This window comes from Ranitomeya imitator, chromosome 5 (genome assembly GCF_032444005.1).
Source record: "Ranitomeya imitator isolate aRanImi1 chromosome 5, aRanImi1.pri, whole genome shotgun sequence".
Classification (NCBI taxonomy): domain Eukaryota; kingdom Metazoa; phylum Chordata; class Amphibia; order Anura; family Dendrobatidae; genus Ranitomeya; species Ranitomeya imitator.
In genome coordinates, this window is record NC_091286.1 from 449,793,736 (window position 1) to 449,815,965 (window position 22,230).

At 43.1% G+C, this 22,230-nt stretch overlaps 1 protein-coding gene across 1 annotated transcript in view; it reads left to right on the forward strand.

The window, feature by feature from the left end:
• The window catches only part of PIGZ (phosphatidylinositol glycan anchor biosynthesis class Z), a 118,156-nt gene that overhangs the window by 90,188 nt on the left and 5,738 nt on the right, over nucleotides 1-22,230 (forward strand). The window contains exon 3 of the mRNA XM_069727221.1: nucleotides 19,735-19,854. Within this exon, the coding sequence (XP_069583322.1) occupies nucleotides 19,737-19,854 (118 nt within the window). The 5' untranslated portion in view covers nucleotides 19,735-19,736. The remainder of the gene's footprint in view (nucleotides 1-19,734; nucleotides 19,855-22,230) is intronic.

Here is a 22,230-nt window from a genome sequence, read left to right on the forward strand (position 1 = left end):
TTCTGACAGAGGTTCCCAGTTTGTTTCGAGGTTTTGGCGAGCCTTTTGTGCTAGGATGGGCATTGATTTGTCTTTTTCCTCGGCTTTCCATCCTCAGACAAATGGCCAGACTGAACGAACCAATCAGACCTTGGAAACATATCTGAGATGTTTTGTTTCTGCCGATCAGGATGATTGGGTGTCCTTTTTGCCTTTGGCTGAGTTCGCCCTTAATAATCGGGCCAGCTCGGCTACTTTGGTTTCGCCGTTTTTCTGCAATTCTGGTTTCCATCCTCGTTTCTCTTCAGGGCAGGTTGAGTCTTCTGACTGTCCTGGTGTGGATACTGTGGTGGATAGGTTGCAGCAGATTTGGACTCATGTGGTGGACAATTTGACATTGTCTCAGGAGAAGGCTCAACGTTTCGCTAACCGCAGGCACTGTGTGGGTCCCCGACTTCGTGTTGGGGATTTGGTTTGGTTGTCATCTCGTTATACTCCTATGAAAGTTTCCTCTCCTAAGTTTAAGCCTCGTTTTATTGGTCCGTATAGGATTTCTGAGGTTCTTAATCCTGTGTCTTTTCATTTGACCCTTCCAGCTTCTTTTTCCATCCATAACGTATTCCATAGGTCATTGTTGCGGAGATACGTGGCACCTGTGGTACCATCCGTTGATCCTCCTGCCCCGGTTTTGGTTGAGGGGGAGTTGGAGTATATAGTGGAGAAGATTTTGGATTCTCGTATTTCGAGACGGAAACTCCAGTACCTGGTTAAGTGGAAGGGTTATGGTCAGGAAGATAATTCCTGGGTCTTTGCCTCTGATGTTCATGCTGCCGATCTGGTTCGTGCCTTTCATTTGGCTCATCCTGGTCGGCCTGGGGGCTCTGGTGAGGGTTCGGTGACTCCTCCTCAAGGGGGGGGGGTACTGTTGTGAATTCTGTGGTCAAGCTCCCTCCTGTGGTCATGAGTGGTACTTCGGCTGGTTCTGTCTATGAGCTTCCTCTGCTCGATGTGAGTGGGGCTGCGGCTTCTGAGTTTCCTTCCTCAGGTGACGAGGTTAAGTCGTTAGGTGCTGCTCTATTTAACTCCACCTAGTTCTTTGTTCCTGGCCTCCAGTCAATGTTCCAGTATTGGTCTTGCTTTCTCCTGGATCATTCTTGTGGCCTGTCTGCCCTGCATAAGCTAAGTTTTGCTTGTGTTACTTTTGTTTTGCTATATTTTCTGTCCAGCTTGCTATATTGGTTTTTCTTGCTTGCTGGAAGCTCTGAGACGCAGAGGGAGCACCTCCGTACCGTTAGTCGGTGCGGAGGGTCTTTTTGCCCCCTCTGCGTGGTTGTTTGTAGGTTTTTGTGCTGACCGCAAAGCTATCTTTTCTGTCCTCGGTCTATTCAGTAAGTCGGGCCTCGCTTTGCTAAAGTCTATTTCATCTCTGTGTTTGTATTTTCATCTTAACTCACAGTCATTATATGTGGGGGGCTGCCTTTTCCTTTGGGGAATTTCTCTGAGGCAAGGTAGGCTTATTTTTCTATCTTCAGGGCTAGCTAGTTTCTCAGGCTGTGCCAAGTTGCATAGAGAGCGTTAGGCGCAATCCACGTCTACCTCTAGTGTGGTATGATAGGATTAGGGATTGCGGTCAGCAGAGTTCCCACGTCTCAGAGCTCGTCCTATGTTAGTAACTATCAGGTCACTTTGTGTGCTCTTAACCACTAGGTCCATTGTGGTTCTGAATCACCTGTTCATAACACTTGACCATACGGTCTTAATCATGGTTAGCATTGTGAGAAAAAAGAAACATACAGTGGCATGTAAAACTTTGGGCACCCCTGGTCAAAATTACTGTTATTGTGAACAGTTAAGCAAGTTGAAGATGACAGGCAAATCAGAACTCCTGCTTGACTGCAGAAGACCTTCAGAAAGATTTAGCAGACTCTGGAGTTGTGTGATACATTGTTCTACTGTTCAGAGACACCTGCACAAATATGGAAGATTCATATATTCTATTACTAAGGACAGGTATGCCAGAAACGCATAAGAATCATCTATTTTTTTAACTACGGATAGCCCTGTCAGGGTCGGCTCCAGGTTTTTGAGGGCCCCGGGCGAAAGAGTCTCAGTGGGCACCCCCCTTTAACACATACCATGATTCATGATGCACAGATACAGCAGAGAAATATAGGTATAGTACAATGCCAGATTTCACTTCTTACATGAGTGTGCAATATCATACAGCAGAGGGGCTTTATATAAGTCAACACCTTATATGCCAATTTTTGTGACCTACTCCCTCTTCCTCAGTTACCAGTAGGGATTTTATTGTAAAAAACTGCATACATTGAATATGTCAATTTTTTAATGGAAAACTTTTCAAAGTAAACATTAGAAAGTATTAACGTAGAACACTTGTAAAAGTGCAAAATGGGTAGCATATAGCACAGCCAGGTAGTATATAGCACAGCCACGTTGCATATAGCACAGCCATGTAGTATATAACACAGCCCACATAGTATATAGCTCAGCCACATAGAATATAACACAGCCACGTAGTGTATAGCACAGCCCACGTAGTATATAGCAAAGCCACGTAGTGTATAGCACAGCGATGAAGCATATAGCACAGCCACATAGTATATAACACAGCCCACGTAGTATATAGCACAGCCACATAGCATATAGCACAGCCACGCAGTGCATAGCACAGCCCACGTAGTATATAGCACAGCCACATAGTGTATAGCACAGCCACGTAGCATATAGCACAGCCACGTAGCATATAGCACAGCCACGTTGTATATAACACAGCCCATGTAGTATATAGCACAGCCACATAGCATATAGCACAGCCCACGTAGTATATAGCACAGCCACATAGTATATAACACAGCCCACGTAGTATATAGGAGTCAGATAGTATATAGTACAGCCACGTAGCATATATCACAGCCACCTAGCATATAACACAGCCCATGTAGTATATAGCACAGCCACATAGCATATCGTACAGCCACGTAGTATAGCACCCGGGACTGGGCACCATATCCCTGTAATTAAAATAAAAAATAGTTATATACTCACCTTCTGGTGGCACCCAAATCCAGCCCTGGCCTTAGCGATGCTCCAGGCAGCTCCGATTCCCAGTAATGCCTCGCGACAATGACCTATGATGACGTAGCGGTCTCGCATGATGCTACGTCATCTGGGGTCATTTCGCAAGGCATTACTGGGAACGGGAGCTGCCAAGAGCATCGTGAAGATTGGGTATTTGAGAATACAATACAGGACTTTTTTTCCACATTTTTTTCTACTTCGATTTCATTCTCCAATGTAGACATCAGAAGATTGTGCTGACATCCCAAATGTGTTGTTGTGCGTGCATATAGAGGAAGAGAAATAACTCAAATTAAATGCTTCTTACCTTGAATAAAAGGCAGCATGTATCCTCATACAAATAAGCTCAATTTTGGATTAGGTAGGTGTTACATGCTGGATGACTGTAATTGTGTTTTATGGTGTTGGATGGTATACAGTATATTGCTTCATAGCCTGTATTATATGTTAGGCTATGTTACCTGCTGCCTTTTGGGTATGTTTGTCCTAGATTGGGTCACAACTAAACATTGAGTGTACTGCCTTATACTTGTGGAAAAGATTATACAGTAAGTACATTTTCTCCTCTACTTCAAAGTGGCTGTTAGTAAAGAAAATAGGAGCAGAAATGGAAGAAGGAATTCTCCAGCGCAGAAGGAATGGTAAAACTTAACATTTAGGCTGCCGTCACACTAGCAGTATTTGGTCAGTATTTTACGTCAGTATTTGTAAGCCAAAACCAGGAGTGGGTGATAAATACAGAAGTGGTGCATATGTTTCTATTATACTTTTCCTCTATTTGTTCCACTCCTGGTTTTGGCTTACAAATACTGATGGAAAATACTGACCAAATACTGCTAGTGTGAGTGCAGCCTTATTCTGTACTTGTTAAAAGAAAGACATGTTGGGTACACCAATTAATATTGCATGGGGTACAATACCAACGCGTTTTGACTAGATAGTCTTTCTTTTAACAAGTACACAATAAATGTGAAGTTTTACATTTCCTTCAGTACTGGAGATTTCCTTCTTTCATTTCTGTTTCAAGAATCACCCAGGACCAGGGCTGCTCAAAGTGTGGACTTTATTCCTTATCAGGTGAGCTATTTCCCCCTCTACCTTAGTAAAAAATAGGTTTACATTTACAGTGAATATAAAACATCTACAAACACCTTTTAAAATGAAAGGTTTTTGCCATGTAAAATATCTTACCAAGAACAATCATTTCAGAACTTTTTCCACCTTTAATGTCACCCATAATCTGTACAAATCCATTGAGAAACAAACTGAAATCATTTTGAAGTGGAAAATGAAAAAATAAAACCAAAAGAATATGATTGAACAAGTCTGAACACCCTCTTATACAGTGGCGAAAAAGTATTTAGTCAAGCACCAATTGTGCAAGTTCTCCCACTTACAAATATGAGAGAGGCCTGTAATTGACATCATAGGTAGACCCCAACTATGAGAGTCAAAATGAGAAAACAAATCCAGAAAAACACATCATATGATTTGGCAAGATTTATTTAGCAAAATATGATGGAAAATAAGTATTTGGTCATTAACAAAAGGTCATCTCAATATTTTTTTATATATCCTTTGCTGGCAATGACAGTTGTCAAACGTTTTCGGTAAGTCTTTGCAAGGTTGGCACACACTGTTGGTGATATGTTGGCCCATTCCTCCATGCAGATCTCCTCTAGAGCAGTGATGTTTTGGGCATGTTGCTGGACAACATGAACGTTCAACTCCCTCCAAAGGTTTTCTATGGGGTTGAGATCTGGAGACTGGCTAGGCCACTCCAGGACCTTCGTATTATTCTTATGAAGCCACTGCTTTGTTGCCGTGGCGGTGTGCTTGAGATCATTATTATGCTGAAAGATCCATCCACGTTTCATCTTCAATGCCCTTGCTGATGGAAGGAGGTTTGCACTCAAAATTTCATGATACATGGCCCCATTCATTCTTTCATGTACACGGATCAGTTGTCCTGGTCCCTTTGCAGAGAAACAGCCCCAAAGCATGATGTTACCGCTCCCATGCTTCACAGTAGGTATGGTCTTCTTTGGATGCAACTTAGCATTCTGTCTCCTTCAAACACGACGAGTTTTGTTTCTACCAAACAGTTCTACTTTGGTTTCATCAGACCATATGACATTCTCCCAATACTCTTCTGGATAATCCAAATGCTCTCTAGCAAACCTCAGACAGGCCTGGACATGTACTAGCTTAAGCAGGGGGGCACATCTAGCACTGCAGGATCTGAGTCCCTGGCTGCGTAGTGTGTTACTGATGGTAGCCTTTGTTACAGTAGTCCCAGCTATATGCAAGTTCAAACAGGTGCCATTACTACAGGTAATGAGTGGAAGACAGAGGAGCCTCTTAAAGAAGAGGTTACAGGTCTGTGAGAACCAGAAATCTTGCATGTTTTTAGGTGACCAAATACGTAGTTTCCGCCATAATATGCAAAATAAATCATGCCAAATCAGACAAGGTGATTTTCTGGATTTTCTGGATTTGTTTTCTCATTTTGACTCTCATAGTTGTGGTCTACCTATGATGTCAATTACAGGCCTCTCTCATATTTTTAAGTGGTAGAACTTGAACAATTGGAGGCTGACTAAATACGTTTTTCCCACTGTATTTGGGGCTGTGGTTGTGTTCAGAATTACTCAATCACATTTAAACTCATGACAAATAATAGTCAGTACGCAGCTGCCAAAATGTAAAATGATTCTGATTAACCCCATATACGTTCAGCTGTTCTAGGATTTTCCTGGCATTTTCTTAGTTATTTTTTACAGCAAAATAAGTAATCTATAAACAATTTACAACACAGCAAATGGATCTAATTGTTGTACAGATTATGGGTGACATTGAAGGTGGAAAAAGTTCTGAAGTGATTCTTCTTGGTATAATTAGAATGACAAAATCTGGCATTTTAACAGGGGTGTGTAGACTTTTTAGATTTGTCTATGTGTACAATCTCCACATGTATTGTGTAGATTAAGTATAAGTATGTACTGATGCACCAAGTTTTTACATGTTCTTTATTAAAAATTAAGCACAGGTAGTGCTCATATACTTTCCTATTTAGCCATCTTGTATGTTTTGTTTTTCATTTTAGTGCAACAGAAATGGATTTGAAACAGAAACAAAATACCTTAGGTATGCAAGAGCAAGTGCAATATAGCGCTAAAGTGAACATACAGTAATATTACTAGGAAATGATGATCTCACTGATTTGCTTTTTTCCTCATTTCATGAAGTAGTGACGTTTTGAAATGCAGACTTTGATGGAATGCTCTGCGGGCGTCACGTTGCGTTTGCAGAGCCCCTGATGTGGCTAAACAGTAGAAACCCCCCACAATTGACCCCATTTTGGAAACTAGTCCCCGAAAGGAACTTATCTAGATGTGTGGTGAGCACTTTCAGCCCCCAAGTGCTTCATAGAAGTTTATAATGCAGAGCCGTGAAAATAATAAATACGTTTTCTTTCCTCAAAAATAATTATTTAGCCCAGAATTTTTTATTTTCCCAAGGGTTACAGGAGAAATTGGACCCCAAAAGTTGTTGTCCAGTTTCTCCTGAGTACGCTGATACCCCATGTGTGGGGGTAAACCACTGTTTGGGCACACGTCGGGGCTCAGAAGGGAAGTAGTGACTTTTGAAATGCAGACTTTGATGGAATGGTCTGCGGGCGTCACGTTGCGTTTGCAGAGCCCCTGGTGTGCCTAAACAGTAGAAACCCCCCACAAGTGACCCCATTTTAGAAACTAGACCCCCCAAGTAACTTATCTAGATATGTGGTGAGCACTTTGAACCCCCAAGTGCTTCACAGACGTTTACAACGCAGAGCCGTGAAAATAAAAAATCATTTTTATTTCCTCAAAAATGATGATTTAGCAAGCATTTTTTTATTTTCACAAGGGTAACAGGAGAAATTGGACCCCAGTAATTGTTGTGCAGTTTATCCTCAGTATGCTGGTACCCCATATGTGGGGGTAAACCACTGTTTGGGCACACGTCGGGGCTCGGAATTGAGGGAGCACCATTTGACTTTTTGAATACAAGATTGGCTGGAATCAATGGTGGCGCCATGTTGCGTTTGGAGACCCCTGATGTGCCTAAACAGTGGTAACCCCTCAATTCTACCTCCAACACTAACCCCCCCACACCCCTAACCCTAATCCCAACTGTAGCCATAACCCTAATTATAACCCTAACCACAACCCTAATTCCAACCCTAACCCTAAGGCTATGTGCCCACGTTGCGGATTCGTGTGAGATTTTTCAGCATCATTTTTGAAAAATCCGCGGGTAAAAGGCACTGCGTTTTACCTGCGGATTTTCCGCGGATTTCCAGTGTTTTTTGTGCGGATTTCACCTGCGGATTCCTATTGAGGAACAGGTGTAAAACGCTGCGGAATCCGCACAAAGAATTGACATGCTGCGGAAAATACAACGCAGCGTTTCCGCGCGGTATTTTCCGCACCATGGGCACAGCGGATTTGGTTTTCCATAGGTTTACATGGTACTGTAAACCTGATGGAAACTGCTGCGAATCCGCAGCGGCCAATCCGCTGCGGATCCGCAGCCAAATCCGCACAGTGTGCACATAGCCTAATTCTAAAGGTATGTGCACACGCTGCGGAAAACACTGCGGATCCGCAGCAGTTTCCCATGAGTTTACAGTTCAATGCAAACCTATGGGAAACAAAAATCGCTGTACACATGCTGCAGAAAAACTGCTCAGAAACGCAGCGGTTTACATTCTGCAGCATGTCACTTCTTTCTGCGGATTCCGCAGCGGTTTTACAACTACTCCAATAGAAAATCACAGTTGTAAAACCGCAGTGAAATGCGCAGAAAAAACGCGGTAAATCCGCCATAAATCCGCAGCGGTTTAGCACTGCAGATTTATCAAATCCGCAGTGGAAAAATCCGCAGAGGACCAGAATACGTGTGCACATACCGAAACCCTAACCCTAGCCCTAACCCTAACCCTAGCCCTAACCCTAACCCTAGCCCTAACCCTAGCCCTAACCCTAACCCTAGCCCTAACCCTAACCCTAGCCCTAACCCTAACCCTATTCTAACATTAGTGGAAAAAAAAATTCTTTATTTTTTTATTGTCCCTACCTATGGGGGTGACAAAGGGGGGGGGGTCATTTATTATTTCTTTTATTTTGATCACTGTGATAGATTATATCTCAGTGATTAAAATGCACCTTGGAACGAATCTGCCGGCCGGCAGATTCGGCGGGCGCACTGCGCATGCGCCCGCCATTTTGGAAGATGGCGGCGCCCAGGGAGAAGACGGACGGACCCCGGCAGGATCGGTAAGTATGATGGGGTGGGGGGGGAGCACGGGGGGGGGGGGGATCGGAGCATGGGGGGTGGATCGGAGTGCGGGGGGGTGGAACGGAGCACGGAGGGGTGGAACGGAGCACGGGGGGGGTGTGGAACGGAGCCTGGGGGGTGGAACGGAGCACGGGGGTGGATCGGAGTGCAGGGGGGGTGATTGGAGCACGGGGGGGGGTGATTGGAGCACGGGGGAGCGGACAAGAGCACGGGGGGAGCGGAGCACAGGACGGAGGGGAGCCGGAGCAGTGTACCGGAGAGATCGGAGGGCTGGGGGGGCGATCGGTGGGGTGGGGGCACATTAGTGTTTCCAGCCATGGCCGATGATATTGCAGCATCGGCCATGGCTGGATTGTAATATTTCACCAGTTTTAATAGGTGAAATATTACAAATCGCTCTGATTGGCAATTTCACTTTCAACAGCCAATCAGAGCGATCGTAGCCACGGGGGGGTGAAGCCACCCCCCCTGGGCTAAACTACCACTCCCCCTGTCCCTGCAGATCGGGTGAAATTGGAGTTAACCCTTTCACCCGATCTGCAGGGACGCGATCTTTCCATGATGCCACATAGGCGTCATGGGTCAGATTGGCACCGACTTTCATGACGCCTACGTGGCGTCATGGGTCGGGAAGGCGTTAAGTGCTTTGGGCATGATGAAGCACCTAACACTTCATCTGCATATTCATAAAATCATCAATTTTTGTGTAATGATATAACGGACAGTAAATAGAAATGTATCAATGCATTTAGCTTTCATTGATCTACATGAGCATATAAACAGTTTAGAGAGGTTCGACTTGTTGATAGATTATTTTACGGCTAGCCTCTTAAATTCTAAATTATGGACTATGCTGATAGCAGGTCAAGTAGGACTAGATAATATATTTCTAAAAAAAACATATATTAGTTACTCTCACTTAAAGTCATTCAATACTAATTCATTAATACTCTAATGGACACTTTGTAATGGATCTCGTTAAACAGAAATCATGCCATTACCATTACAACTTGTTGCCTAAATGCTTTTAGTTGCATAGTTAGCCACATATTTTACAAGTCTCTGCTCATCGTTGAAGGTAAAAATAGAATAATGTCAGTACATGTGGTGGAAATTATGGCATGCAGATATTTACATTTTAAGGCATTGAATATCTTAGCTAATACAATGCAATTGCTCCTGACACATGGAAACAGTCGTGCTTTTAGCTTTGGATGCATTCACTTACATATCTGCATTAACAAACCATTATAGGAAGGAAAACATGATGATGGCTGCTGCAGAAGAATCAGAACTGTGTCCTCCTGAACATTTGTGACAAAGTGTCCTCATTTATTCATCAGTGATGACCCTCATTTGCAAACCAAAGTGACCTTCAGGCGATTCTTCTTACTCATGATATAAATAAAAATGTTCCTTCATAAGACATGCTTGCCATTTGAGATGAGTGAATCATTTGAAATTAACATTTACCAGCATCTCGAAAAATTTTCAAAAAAATTTAATTAAAGGGAATCTGCCACCTATTTTGGCCCTATAAACTGCGGCCACCGCCATCTGGGGCTTATCTACAGCATTCTGGAAAACAAGTTAGATTATACTCACCCAGGGGCGGTCCCGGTGCGGTCCGGTTCGATGGGCGTTGCAGGTCCGGGTGTGGCGCCTCACATCTTCATATAATGTCGTTCTCTTATTTGCTACCTGTTGCAGCTCCTGCGCAGGCATACTTTATCTGCCCTGTTGAGGGCAGAGCAAAGTACTGCAGTGCGCAGGCATCGGGAAAGGTCAGAGAGGCCCGGTGCCTGCGCACTGCAGTACTTTGCTCTGCCCTCAACAGGGCAGATAAAGTACAAGTGCGCAGGAGCCATGGCAGGAAGCAAAGAAGAGGAAGACATCATATGAGGATGGGAGGCGCTGGACACGGACTTGCGACGCCCATTGGACCAGACCACACTGGGACCGCCCCTGGGTGAGTATAATCTAACTTGTTTTTCTTATCTTTCAGGTTACATCGGGGGCTTATCTACAGCATTACAGAATGCTGTAGACAAGCCTCTGATGGCGGTGGCCGCAGTTTATTGGGCCAAATGAGGTTACAGATTCTCTTTAACACTACTCCAAAGACTCCAACTGCCCTGAAAAAGTGTGTATGACACCCTGAGATCTCATAGGACTGTCCACAACAGTTTTCAAGCCCCTTAACATAAACACAGCCTTAGTAACGTTGAAGTGTTTGACCAACCTTATCATGTATGACTATGGCAAACCAGGCACAGGTGGTAACAGCCAGTATAATAACATGTTGCACTGACAGATTTTTATGCTTTTTTAAATTTATAAAATAGAACAATTTATCTCTTTTGTAATCAGACAGACAGTTCTGTTGCTTCCTGTAGGAGAATAACCCAAATTTCTGATACAGGGGCCTACTGAGTGATTTTCTTTCAGTTTACATTTCTGATTGAAGGATTAAAAAAATGTATAATTGAACTGTGTAGAAGGGAATTTCACCCAAAATGTATATCTTTACATAGAGATGTGTTTAGTGCATGTTTTGGGTCTATCCCCCACATGTATACCACATGGAGCAAAGCCCCCCCTCCAGCCTGCTGTAAAACAAAGCTGCCATGACCTGGTATATCAGGTTTCATTTAGGACTTAAGCCAGTGGACAATAGATTTGTGACCTCATCCCCACACACTTGGGGCTGGACACACCTCTTCTAGCTGGACATAAAAGGCACAAGACACAGGTGCTCTGTCTCTTTTGCTGTGCCTGCATTGTCTAGAATAGTGATGGACCCACATGGCTTAAGTATACTCTGTATCCCCTTTTCTTAATAGGCCCAGTACTTTTTATTAGGGTTAGCTAGCCATAGGTGGGAGGGCTGATATTGTATGTGTGATTTGGGTAATCATGCAGTTAATTGTGTTTTTTTATATTGTATGATATTGTTGTGATATTACTGGTTATTGTGGGTTATTACTTTGTGATGCTGTTGGGATATCACTGTATACTGTAGTGATATTACTATATCAGAGTTGTGATATCCGTATATATATATACGCCAGCTTGGGTATAAATATATATGTATGCTATAGACTGTAGACTTGTGTGTGTGTAATAAATACCCTTTATTGTTACACTGTTTTGTCTCAGTTAGTATATAGCATAAGGTAAAGATAACGTTGTGGTATTAAGTGGATATTAATTATTAGTAGTCAATTTTGGCGTTAATAGTTGATATCGGACCTCAATAGAGGTGTAAGGAGAGTTCCCCTCTTTGATAAGCATAAGGTTTAATATTTTGTGGAGGAATACCCTGTTCCTTTTGCAAACTGCAGCAGCACTATAACAAATGTGATGAATTACTTCCAGTCTCCTATCTCACTCACTATCAATTGAATCTCTTTATTCTTCATGTTTCTTCTCACATTATACACTAATCCTCTTCACTGCTGTGCCACAACACACACTAATTGTAGAATTTGTTCACTAGTTTATGGCTGTCTTTCCCTATCTCTATGGCTAAGCAATGCGATATGGCGTTCTTTCACTTTCCAGATTCACTGCTAAATGGCTGCTTCATTTCCTGCCTTGGTTTTTATACAGACTATGGGAATTTTTCTGACTGGCTGTGCTGTACCATGTGATGTCATAGCTGCCCAGTTGCACCTGAGGTCATGTGAGCCTTGTCAAGGTGATACAGTATTCTGCATTGTGTAAAATGCTTGCTAGCAAATTCTTAAAAAAATAAAACATGTTAAATTGACATCAAATTGACTTGCTCATCTACACTTGCAATAAATCCTTAGATTGAATTTAATTAATTTTTTTTAACTCAAAATGAGACCACCATTAGGAATTATTTGTATCCTGTATTAGATATTAATTTATTTGGACCCATTCCTGTGGGCCCCTATGGGAAGGTACATTGTAATTTAATGTCTACAATACAAATTATTGAAATGGCAACAACATATAACAACACTGGCTTATACATGCAACAGTCTAATAAAATGCTAAGTAGCTATGTCATGAACTCTCCTAGTGTATCCTTACCCATCCCCTGTAGACTGTGAGCCTTCTCGGGCAGGGTCCTCTCTCCTTTTGTATGTGTGTGTGCCTTGTATTGCTCATGTTTATTGTACTTGTCTTTGTATGCCCCTTTTTACATGTAAAGCGCCATGGAATAAGTGACGCTATAAAAATGAATAATAATAATAATAATAATAACTATTTAATGTGTAACACCTTATGATAGCAAAATAAAATAGGTACAAAGTAATCCAGTGACAAAAATAGTCCGCACATATCAGGAACTGGGCCACATACCTTGCTAAGCTTCTAAATAAGTCCTTATCTGTCCCATTCCCCACCCAGGGAAGTGTGGAGTAGATGTATATAAGAATAAACAAACCATACTACCAAGGGAAGACGTACAGGGATAAATGAAAATACCAATCATTTAAATATGCACTCACAAACAACAGAGTGTAACACAGGCAAGTACGTAATGTGAAGGAACAACCAAATAGGAGATGATGAGGATATGCACACAGAAAAATCACCAAGCAACTGTCTTTAGATAAACACTCCAAACGCCTCCTTAACAAACACCTACAACTCCACACCAGTGTTATGTTTGCTAATGACAGGTGTTATGAAGGCAATCCAGAAACACAGTGTGCTTAGCGATCAGAGCGCACACAGTGATCTGACAAATACCCAAAAATACAAGAACGAGCTCTGAGACGTGGAAACTCTGTAGACTGCACACCTGATCCTATCCTAAACACAACTAAAAGCGGCTGTGGATTGCGCCTAACAACTACCTAGGCAACTCGGCACAGCCTAAGAAACTAGCTAGCCTGAAGATAGAAAAATAGGCCTGACTTGCCCCAGAGAAATTCCCCAAAGGAAAAGGCAGCCCCCCACATATAATGACTGTGAGTAAGATGAAAAGACAAAACGTAGGGATGAAATAGATTCAGCAAAGTGGGGCCCGATATTCTAGGACAGAGCGAGGACAGTAAAGCGAACTTTGCAGTCTACAAAAAACCCTAAAGCAAAACCACGCAAAGGGGGCAAAAAAAACCCACCGTGCCGAACTAACGGCACGGCGGTACACCCTTTGCGTCTCAGAGCTTCCAGCAAAACAAAAGACAAGCTGGACAGAAAAAAAGCAACAAAAAAGCAAAAAGCACTTAGCTATACAGAGCAGCAGGTCACAGGAACAATCAGGAGAAGCTCAGATCCAACACTGAAACATTGACAAGGAGCAAGGATAGCAGCATCAGGCGGAGTTAAGTAATGAAGCAGTTAACGAGCTCACCAGAACACCTGAGGGAGGAAGCTCAGAAGCTGCAGTACCACTTGTGACCACAGGAGTGAATTCAGCCACAGAATTCACAACAGTACCCCCCCCTTGAGGAGGGGTCACCGAACCCTCACCAGAGCCCCCAGGCCGACCAGGATGAGCCGCATGAAAGGCACGAACAAGATCAGAAGCATGAACATCAGAGGCAAAAACCCAGGAATTATCTTCCTGAGCATAACCCTTCCATTTAACCAGATACTGGAGTTTCCGTCTAGAAACACGAGAATCCAAAATCTTCTCCACAATATACTCCAATTCCCCCTCCACCAAAACCGGGGCAGGAGGCTCAACAGATGGAACCATAGGTGCCACGTATCTCCGCAACAACGACCTATGGAATACATTATGTATGGAAAAGGAGTCTGGGAGGGTCAAACGAAAAGACACAGGATTGAGAACCTCAGAAATCCTATACGGACCAATAAAACGAGGTTTAAATTTAGGAGAGGAAACCTTCATAGGAATATGACGAGAAGATAACCAAACCAGATCCCCAACACGAAGTCGGGGACCCACACGGCGTCTACGATTAGCGAAAAGTTGAGCTTTCTCCTGGGACAAGATCAAATTGTCCACTACCTGAGTCCAGATCTGCTGCAACCTATCCACCACAGAATCCACACCAGGACAGTCCGAAGACTCAACCTGTCCTGAAGAGAAACGAGGATGGAACCCAGAATTGCAAAAAAATGGAGAAACCAAGGTAGCCGAGCTGGCACGATTATTAAGGGCGAACTCAGCCAACGGCAAAAAGGACACCCAATCATCCTGGTCTGCAGAAACAAAACATCTCAGATATGTTTCCAAGGTCTGATTGGTTCGTTCGGTCTAGCCATTAGTCTGAGGATGGAGAGCCGAGGAAAAGGATAGGTCAATGCCCATCCTACCACAAAAGGCTCGCCAAAACCTTGAAACAAACTGGGAACCTCTGTCAGAAACAATATTCTCAGGAATGCCATGCAACCGAACCACATGCTGAAAGAACAAAGGTACCAAATCAGAGGAGGAAGGCAATTTAGCCAAGGGCACCAGATGGACCATTTTAGAAAAGCGATCACAGACCACCCAAATGACTGACATCTTTTGAGAAACGGGAAGGTCAGACATGAAATCCATCGAAATATGTGTCCAAGGCCTCTTTGGGACCGGCAAGGGCAAAAGCAACCCACTGGCACGAGAACAGCAGGGCTTAGCCCTAGCACAAATCCCACAGGACTGCACAAAAGTACGTACATCCCGTGACAGAGATGGCCACCAGAAGGATCTAGCCACTAACTCTCTGGTACCAAAGATTCCAGGATGACCAGCCAACACCGAACAATGAAGTTCAGAGATAAGTTTATTAGTCCACCTATCAGGGACGAACAGTTTCTCTGCTGGACAACGATCAGGTTTATTCGCCTGAAATTTTTGCAGCACCCGCCGCAAATCAGGGGAGATGGCAGACACAATGACTCCTTCCTTGAGGATACCCGCTGGCTCAGATAAACCCGGAGAGTCGGGCACAAAACTCCTAGACAGAGCATCCGCCTTCACATTTTTAGAGCCCGGAAGGTACGAAATCACAAAGTCGAAGCGGGCAAAAAATAACGACCAACGGGCCTGTCTAGGATTCAAGCGCTTGGCAGACTCGAGATAAGTCAAGTTCTTATGATCAGTCAATACCACCACGCGATGCTTAGCTCCTTCAAGCCAATGACGCCACTCCTCGAATGCCCACTTCATGGCCAGCAACTCTCGATTGCCCACATCATAATTACGCTCAGCGGGCGAAAACTTCCTGGAAAAGAAAGCACATGGTTTCATCACTGAGCAATCAGAACCTCTCTGTGACAAAACCGCCCCTGCTCCAATCTCAGAAGCATCAACCTCGACCTGGAACGGAAGAGAAACATCTGGCTGACACAACACAGGGGCAGAACAAAAACGACGCTTCAACTCCTGAAAAGCTTCCACAGCAGCAGAAGACCAATTAACCAAATCAGCACCCTTCTTGGTCAAATCGGTCAATGGTTTGGCAATGCTAGAAAAATTACAGATGAAGCGACGATAAAAATTAGCAAAGCCCAGGAACTTTTGCAGACTTTTCAGAGATGTCGGCTGAATCCAATCCTGGATGGCTTGGACCTTAACTGGATCCATCTCGATAGTAGAAGGGGTAAAGATGAACCCCAAAAATGAAACTTTCTGCACACCGAAGAGACACTTTGATCCCTTCACAAACAAAGAGTTAGCACGCAAGACCTGAAAAACCATTCTGACCTGCTTCACATGAGACTCCCAATCATCTGAGAAGATCAAAATGTCATCCAAGTAAACAATCAGGAATTTATCCAGATACTCACGGAAGATGTCATGCATAAAAGACTGAAACACAGATGGAGCATTGGCAAGTCCGAACGGCACCACTAGATACTCAAAATGACCCTCGGGCGTATTGAATGCAGTTTTCCATTCATCTCCTTGCCTGATTCTCACCAGATTATACGCACCACGAAGATCTATCTTAGTGAACCAACTAGCCCCCTTAATCCGAGCAAACAAGTCAGATAACAATGGCAAGGGATACTGAAATTTAACAGTGATCTTATTAAGAAGGCGGTAATCAATACACGGTCTCAGCGAACCATCCTTCTTGGCTACAAAGAAGAACCCTGCTCCCAGTGGTGATGACGATGGGCGAATATGTCCCTTCTCCAGGGATTCGTTCACATAACTGCGCATAGCGGCGTGTTCGGGCACGGATAAATTAAATAATCGACCTTTAGGGAATTTACTACCAGGAATCAAATTGATAGCACAATCACAATCCCTATGCAGAGGTAGAGCATCCGACTTGGGCTCTTCAAATACATCCTGATAATCAGACAAGAACTCTGGGACCTCAGAAGGGGTGGATGACGAAATCGACAAAAATGGAACATCACCATGTACCCCCTGACAACCCCAGCTGGATACCGACATGGAATTCCAATCCAATACTGGATTATGGGTTTGTAGCCATGGCAACCCCAACACGACCACATCATGCAGATTATGCAACACCAGAAAGCGAATAACTTCCTGATGTGCAGGAGCCATGCACATGGTCAGCTGGGCCCAGTATTGAGGTTTATTCTTGGCCAAAGGTGTAGCATCAATTCCTCTCAATGGAATAGGACACCGCAAAGGCTCCAAGAAAAACCCACAACGTTTAGCATAATCCAAATCCATCAGATTCAGGGCAGCGCCCGAATCCACAAACGCCATGACAGAAAACGACGACAAAGAGCATATCAAGGTAATGGACAGAAGGAATTTGGACTGTACAGTACCAATGACGGCAGACCTAGCGGACCGCTTAGTGCGCTTAGGACAATCAGAAATAGCATGAGTGGAATCACCACAGTAGAAACACAGACCATTCAGACGTCTGTATTCCTGCCGTTCAACTCTAGTCATAGTCCTATCGCACTGCATAGGCTCAGGTTTAACCTCAGGCAGTACCGCCAAATGGTGCACAGATTTACGCTCGCGCAAGCGTCGACCGATCTGAATGGCCAAAGACAAAGACTCATTCAAACCAGCAGGCATAGGAAATCCCACCATGACATCCTTAAGAGCCTCAGAGAGACCCTTTCTGAACAAAGCTGCCAGCGCAGATTCATTCCACTGAGTGAGTACTGACCATTTCCTAAATTTCTGACAATATACTTCTATATCATCCTGACCCTGGCACAAAGCCAGCAAATTTTTCTCAGCCTGATCCACTGAATTAGGCTCATCGTACAGCAATCCGAGCGCCAGGAAAAACGCATCGACACTACTCAATGCAGGGTCTCCTGGCGCAAGAGAAAATGCCCAGTCTTGAGGGTCGCCGCGCAAAAAAGAAATAATAATCAAAACCTGTTGAATAGGATTACCAGAAGAATGAGGTTTCAAGGCCAGAAATAGCTTACAATTATTTTTGAAACTTAGAAACTTAGTTCTATCTCCAAAAAACAAATCAGGAATAGGAATTCTTGGTTCTAACATAGATTTCTGATCAATAGTATCTTGAATTTTTTGTACATTTATAACGAGATTATCCATTGAAGAGCACAGACCCTGAATATCCATGTCCACACCTGTGTCCAGAATCACCCAAATGTCTAGGGGAAAAAAAAAAAGTGAACACAGAGCAGAAAAAAAAAAAAAAATGATGTCAGAACTTTTTCTTTCCCTCTATTGAGAATCATTAGTTAGGCTCCTTGTACTGTTATGTTTGCTAATGACAGGTGTTATGAAGGCAATCCAGAAACACAGTGTGCTTAGCGATCAGAGCGCACACAGTGATCTGACAAATACCCAAAAATACAAGAACGAGCTCTGAGACGTGGAAACTCTGTAGACTGCACACCTGATCCTATCCTAAACACAACTAAAAGCGGCTGTGGATTGCGCCTAACAACTACCTAGGCAACTCGGCACAGCCTAAGAAACTAGCTAGCCTGAAGATAGAAAAATAGGCCTGACTTGCCCCAGAGAAATTCCCCAAAGGAAAAGGCAGCCCCCCACATATAATGACTGTGAGTAAGATGAAAAGACAAAACGTAGGGATGAAATAGATTCAGCAAAGTGGGGCCCGATATTCTAGGACAGAGCGAGGACAGTAAAGCGAACTTTGCAGTCTACAAAAAACCCTAAAGCAAAACCACGCAAAGGGGGCAAAAAAAACCCACCGTGCCGAACTAACGGCACGGCGGTACACCCTTTGCGTCTCAGAGCTTCCAGCAAAACAAAAGACAAGCTGGACAGAAAAAAAGCAACAAAAAAGCAAAAAGCACTTAGCTATACAGAGCAGCAGGTCACAGGAACAATCAGGAGAAGCTCAGATCCAACACTGAAACATTGACAAGGAGCAAGGATAGCAGCATCAGGCGGAGTTAAGTAATGAAGCAGTTAACGAGCTCACCAGAACACCTGAGGGAGGAAGCTCAGAAGCTGCAGTACCACTTGTGACCACAGGAGTGAATTCAGCCACAGAATTCACAACAACCAGGCAGTATAAAACTAACACAGGTAATTCTGATTGCCAGAGATGAGTATGAATAGCAGAGGGGAGTGGCCAACACTAAACAACTGAGATCATCAAAGCAGGAAAACTTCAGAGACTCTCAACTGAACAGATTTACCCCCTGCAGTGCTAGCAGAAACCTGGTGAAGTGCTTCTAATGAGTGCAGGAGTATTTGGAATAAGATACTCCAGCCTTCTGGCTCCTCTCGGTCACAATAAACATGTGACACAATTTGTATATTATGTCCACCTCAGAGGAAGGACAGCCACATCCTTACCTGCGCTAAATGCAAAACCTTAAAACTGAACTGAAAAAAATGAACTGGAGTATAACTTGGTATGTATGCAAAATAGGAACATGTTCACATTGGCCATCAAACAGACAAAACCCAAGACAGAAACAAAATGCTATACTATATGACAAGTTTGTAGTCAACTCATAGCAGAATAAACTGCTGACTTGTAGTTTCATCTTAAGGATACAGTTGTGACGATAGATGATCATTTTGCAAATCGGACAGTGTATACCAGACAGTTGGGTAAAATTATCTTTTACCCATTTGTTACATCATCAAGGCACAGCATTTAGGAGACAAACTGGGTAAATTGAGAAATATTTGTCATTTTAGGATGTACTTCCATTACATATGGTGAGGCCCAGACACTACCATGGTCTATCTGGTGGGGTCGCAATAGAAAATGGTTGAGAAGCCCTGCTTTGCCCAAGCATGAAATCGAGTGCTTTACAGTTAGATATGAGAATACACTCTAAGTTACTTTTGTGGAAACACTTGTAAACTATAGCCAGTCAGTTACTTTACTGTTGAAGGCAGATATATTGAGAACTTCAGCATTGATTGATTTTTCTTGATGGTTTAACTTTATTTTGCTTCAGAAATGAAAGAAAAAATGCTTTGGGGAGCCTTGAGTGCTCTACGTGTCATGTGGTGCCTTGCTCCGCAGAATGGCTACCTGCATCCTGACGAATTCTTCCAGTCTCCTGAAGTAATGGCAGGTATGTATTGCCTGCAAACTTTCAAGCTCTCTTCTCACTTATAACTAAAGGACACCATACACATTAGACTAATGTTGTCCGAACCTGACAATATTGATGGATGCGGATGAAAGTCTAATGTTTATGGAGGTGCTGGCCAACTGATGGTTGTGAAACACTGCGGATTGCATTGTTCTCCCGGAGATAAGTTGCCACTTATTTCTTGTGTCAGCCGGAGGCTTTTTCATAGACAACACAGGAGTGCTTGGCTGAACGAGCCCTCCTGTGTATGGGAGAGTTGGCTGACAGCTATCTTTACGAACAACATTAGAAACATGCAACAGAAGCTGATCAGTATTTTCCCAACACTGCTTAGAGCTTTTGTTTGGCTTATACAAATAGATTTTTCTGCTAATCTAAATAATCATGATTTATTTGATTGATCTGTTGAGATGAGAACATTGATTGTAATAGAATGGAATTTACTATGAATTTTTCCAAAGCTATAGATTTTAAGAAATCAGAATTTTTTGAGATTTCATCCTTGAGATTCCAATCAGCTGCCATTATGCTCGATTCTGATGATTGGAGGGGGGTAAAATAAATAAAATCAATAAAACATTATGCTTGTAGAGGGTTGTAGCCAGCTGACTGATGGTTGAGACAAATGTTGAATAGGCATATCCGATTTTAGACTGCCGATTGTATTTTTCTCCCAGAGATAAGCAACTGCTGATGTGTCAGCTGGCGGCTTTCTCATAGAGAAGACAAAAGTGCTTGGCCGTATTAACCCTCCTTTGTATGGGAGAGTCGAGTGACAGCCATAATTTTGGCCAGCTTTAGAAGCATGTAACAGAAGCTATCAGTGTTTATTATCAGCGTTTGCCCACCACCTTGAGACTCCACCCAGACTCCACTTCAGCAATGCCTCCACTCCTTGAACTTTCCATAGTCCTACAGCCCACTCTTGGAAAGACTCCACTTCTGCACCGTGTCCTTACCAATCACAATTCCCATCAAACACCATATCCCACATACATATCACATACATAGCTATCAGTTTTTGTTTCGACCTAAAGATTTTTTTTAAGCCACCACCATGACAAGGTAGACTCTTTTGGCTGGGAATGTGTCAAATACATTTTTTAAAATGACCAATAATATCACATGCAAGGGACAAATACTGTCACACCATGACCAAACCACAAATTACCACCACGTAGTGACTGAATAATACCATGTACAAGGGATAAATACTGTCACACTATGACCAGATGACATATTACCACCACATAGTGACAGAATAATACTACATATAAGGAGCAAATACCACCTCACCATTTACCAGACCACATATTACCACCACAAAGTAACCGAATAATACCACATACAAGGAACAAATACTGCCACAACCACATCATGACAAGACAGCATATTACCAGCATACAGGTGCTCTGCACATAGTGTCGTAGCTGTTTTCTCACTGACCCAGAATCAGATAGCCAGATCACAAGTGAGGCCAAATTGTGAAATTACGCCCTTAATTGACAAGCGCTTGGAGAAAAGGGAAACTGCACACACGTTTGTGAGCAAGTCACTTTTATCTGATATACTGAAACACAAGGCAACACTTTATACCATTTACAACAAATGTAACTCAATTTAACCAATGTAGCCCCCACCGTTACCCAGGGGCATACGTTATTTACCATGTACCCAGAACATGTTGTGACTGACTATTGAGAACATATATGATAAGAAGTATAGTCTCCTTGATGAGGTCTCCTCTACTGCATCATGAGAACAAAATCTAACAATTCTAGTAATTAAAAGCAAAAGGCAAATTAAAGGCAAAACATTAACCCTTCTATATCAATAGTATACAGTGAATAGTTTAAGTGTACAGGTAATACAGTGATCACCAGTGACATTATACATAGGAGCTCTGTATATAGTGTATAGTGTAAAGGTAATACAGGGATTACCAGTGACATTATACACTGGAGCTCTGTATATAGTGAATATTGCACAGTTAATACAAGAATCACCAGTGACATTATACATAAGAGCTTTGCAAATGGTGTATAAGGTACAGGCAATACAGGGATCACCAGTGACATTGTACATAGGAGCTCTATATATAGTGTCAGTGTACAGAAAATAAAGTGATCACCCGTGATATTATACACAGGAGTTCTGTATATAGTATACAATGTGTAGTGTAAGTGTACAGGTAATACACAGACTCACCAGTGACATCTCTAGTTGAAGTCCTTCAACTTTGCTTTTCTTCTTCATCCAACACAGACTGCCATCAATTCTTCCAGCCAGGAGTCATCTCTACTAGTGATGAGCGAGTATACTCGTTGCTCGGATTTTTCCGAGCACGCTTAGGTG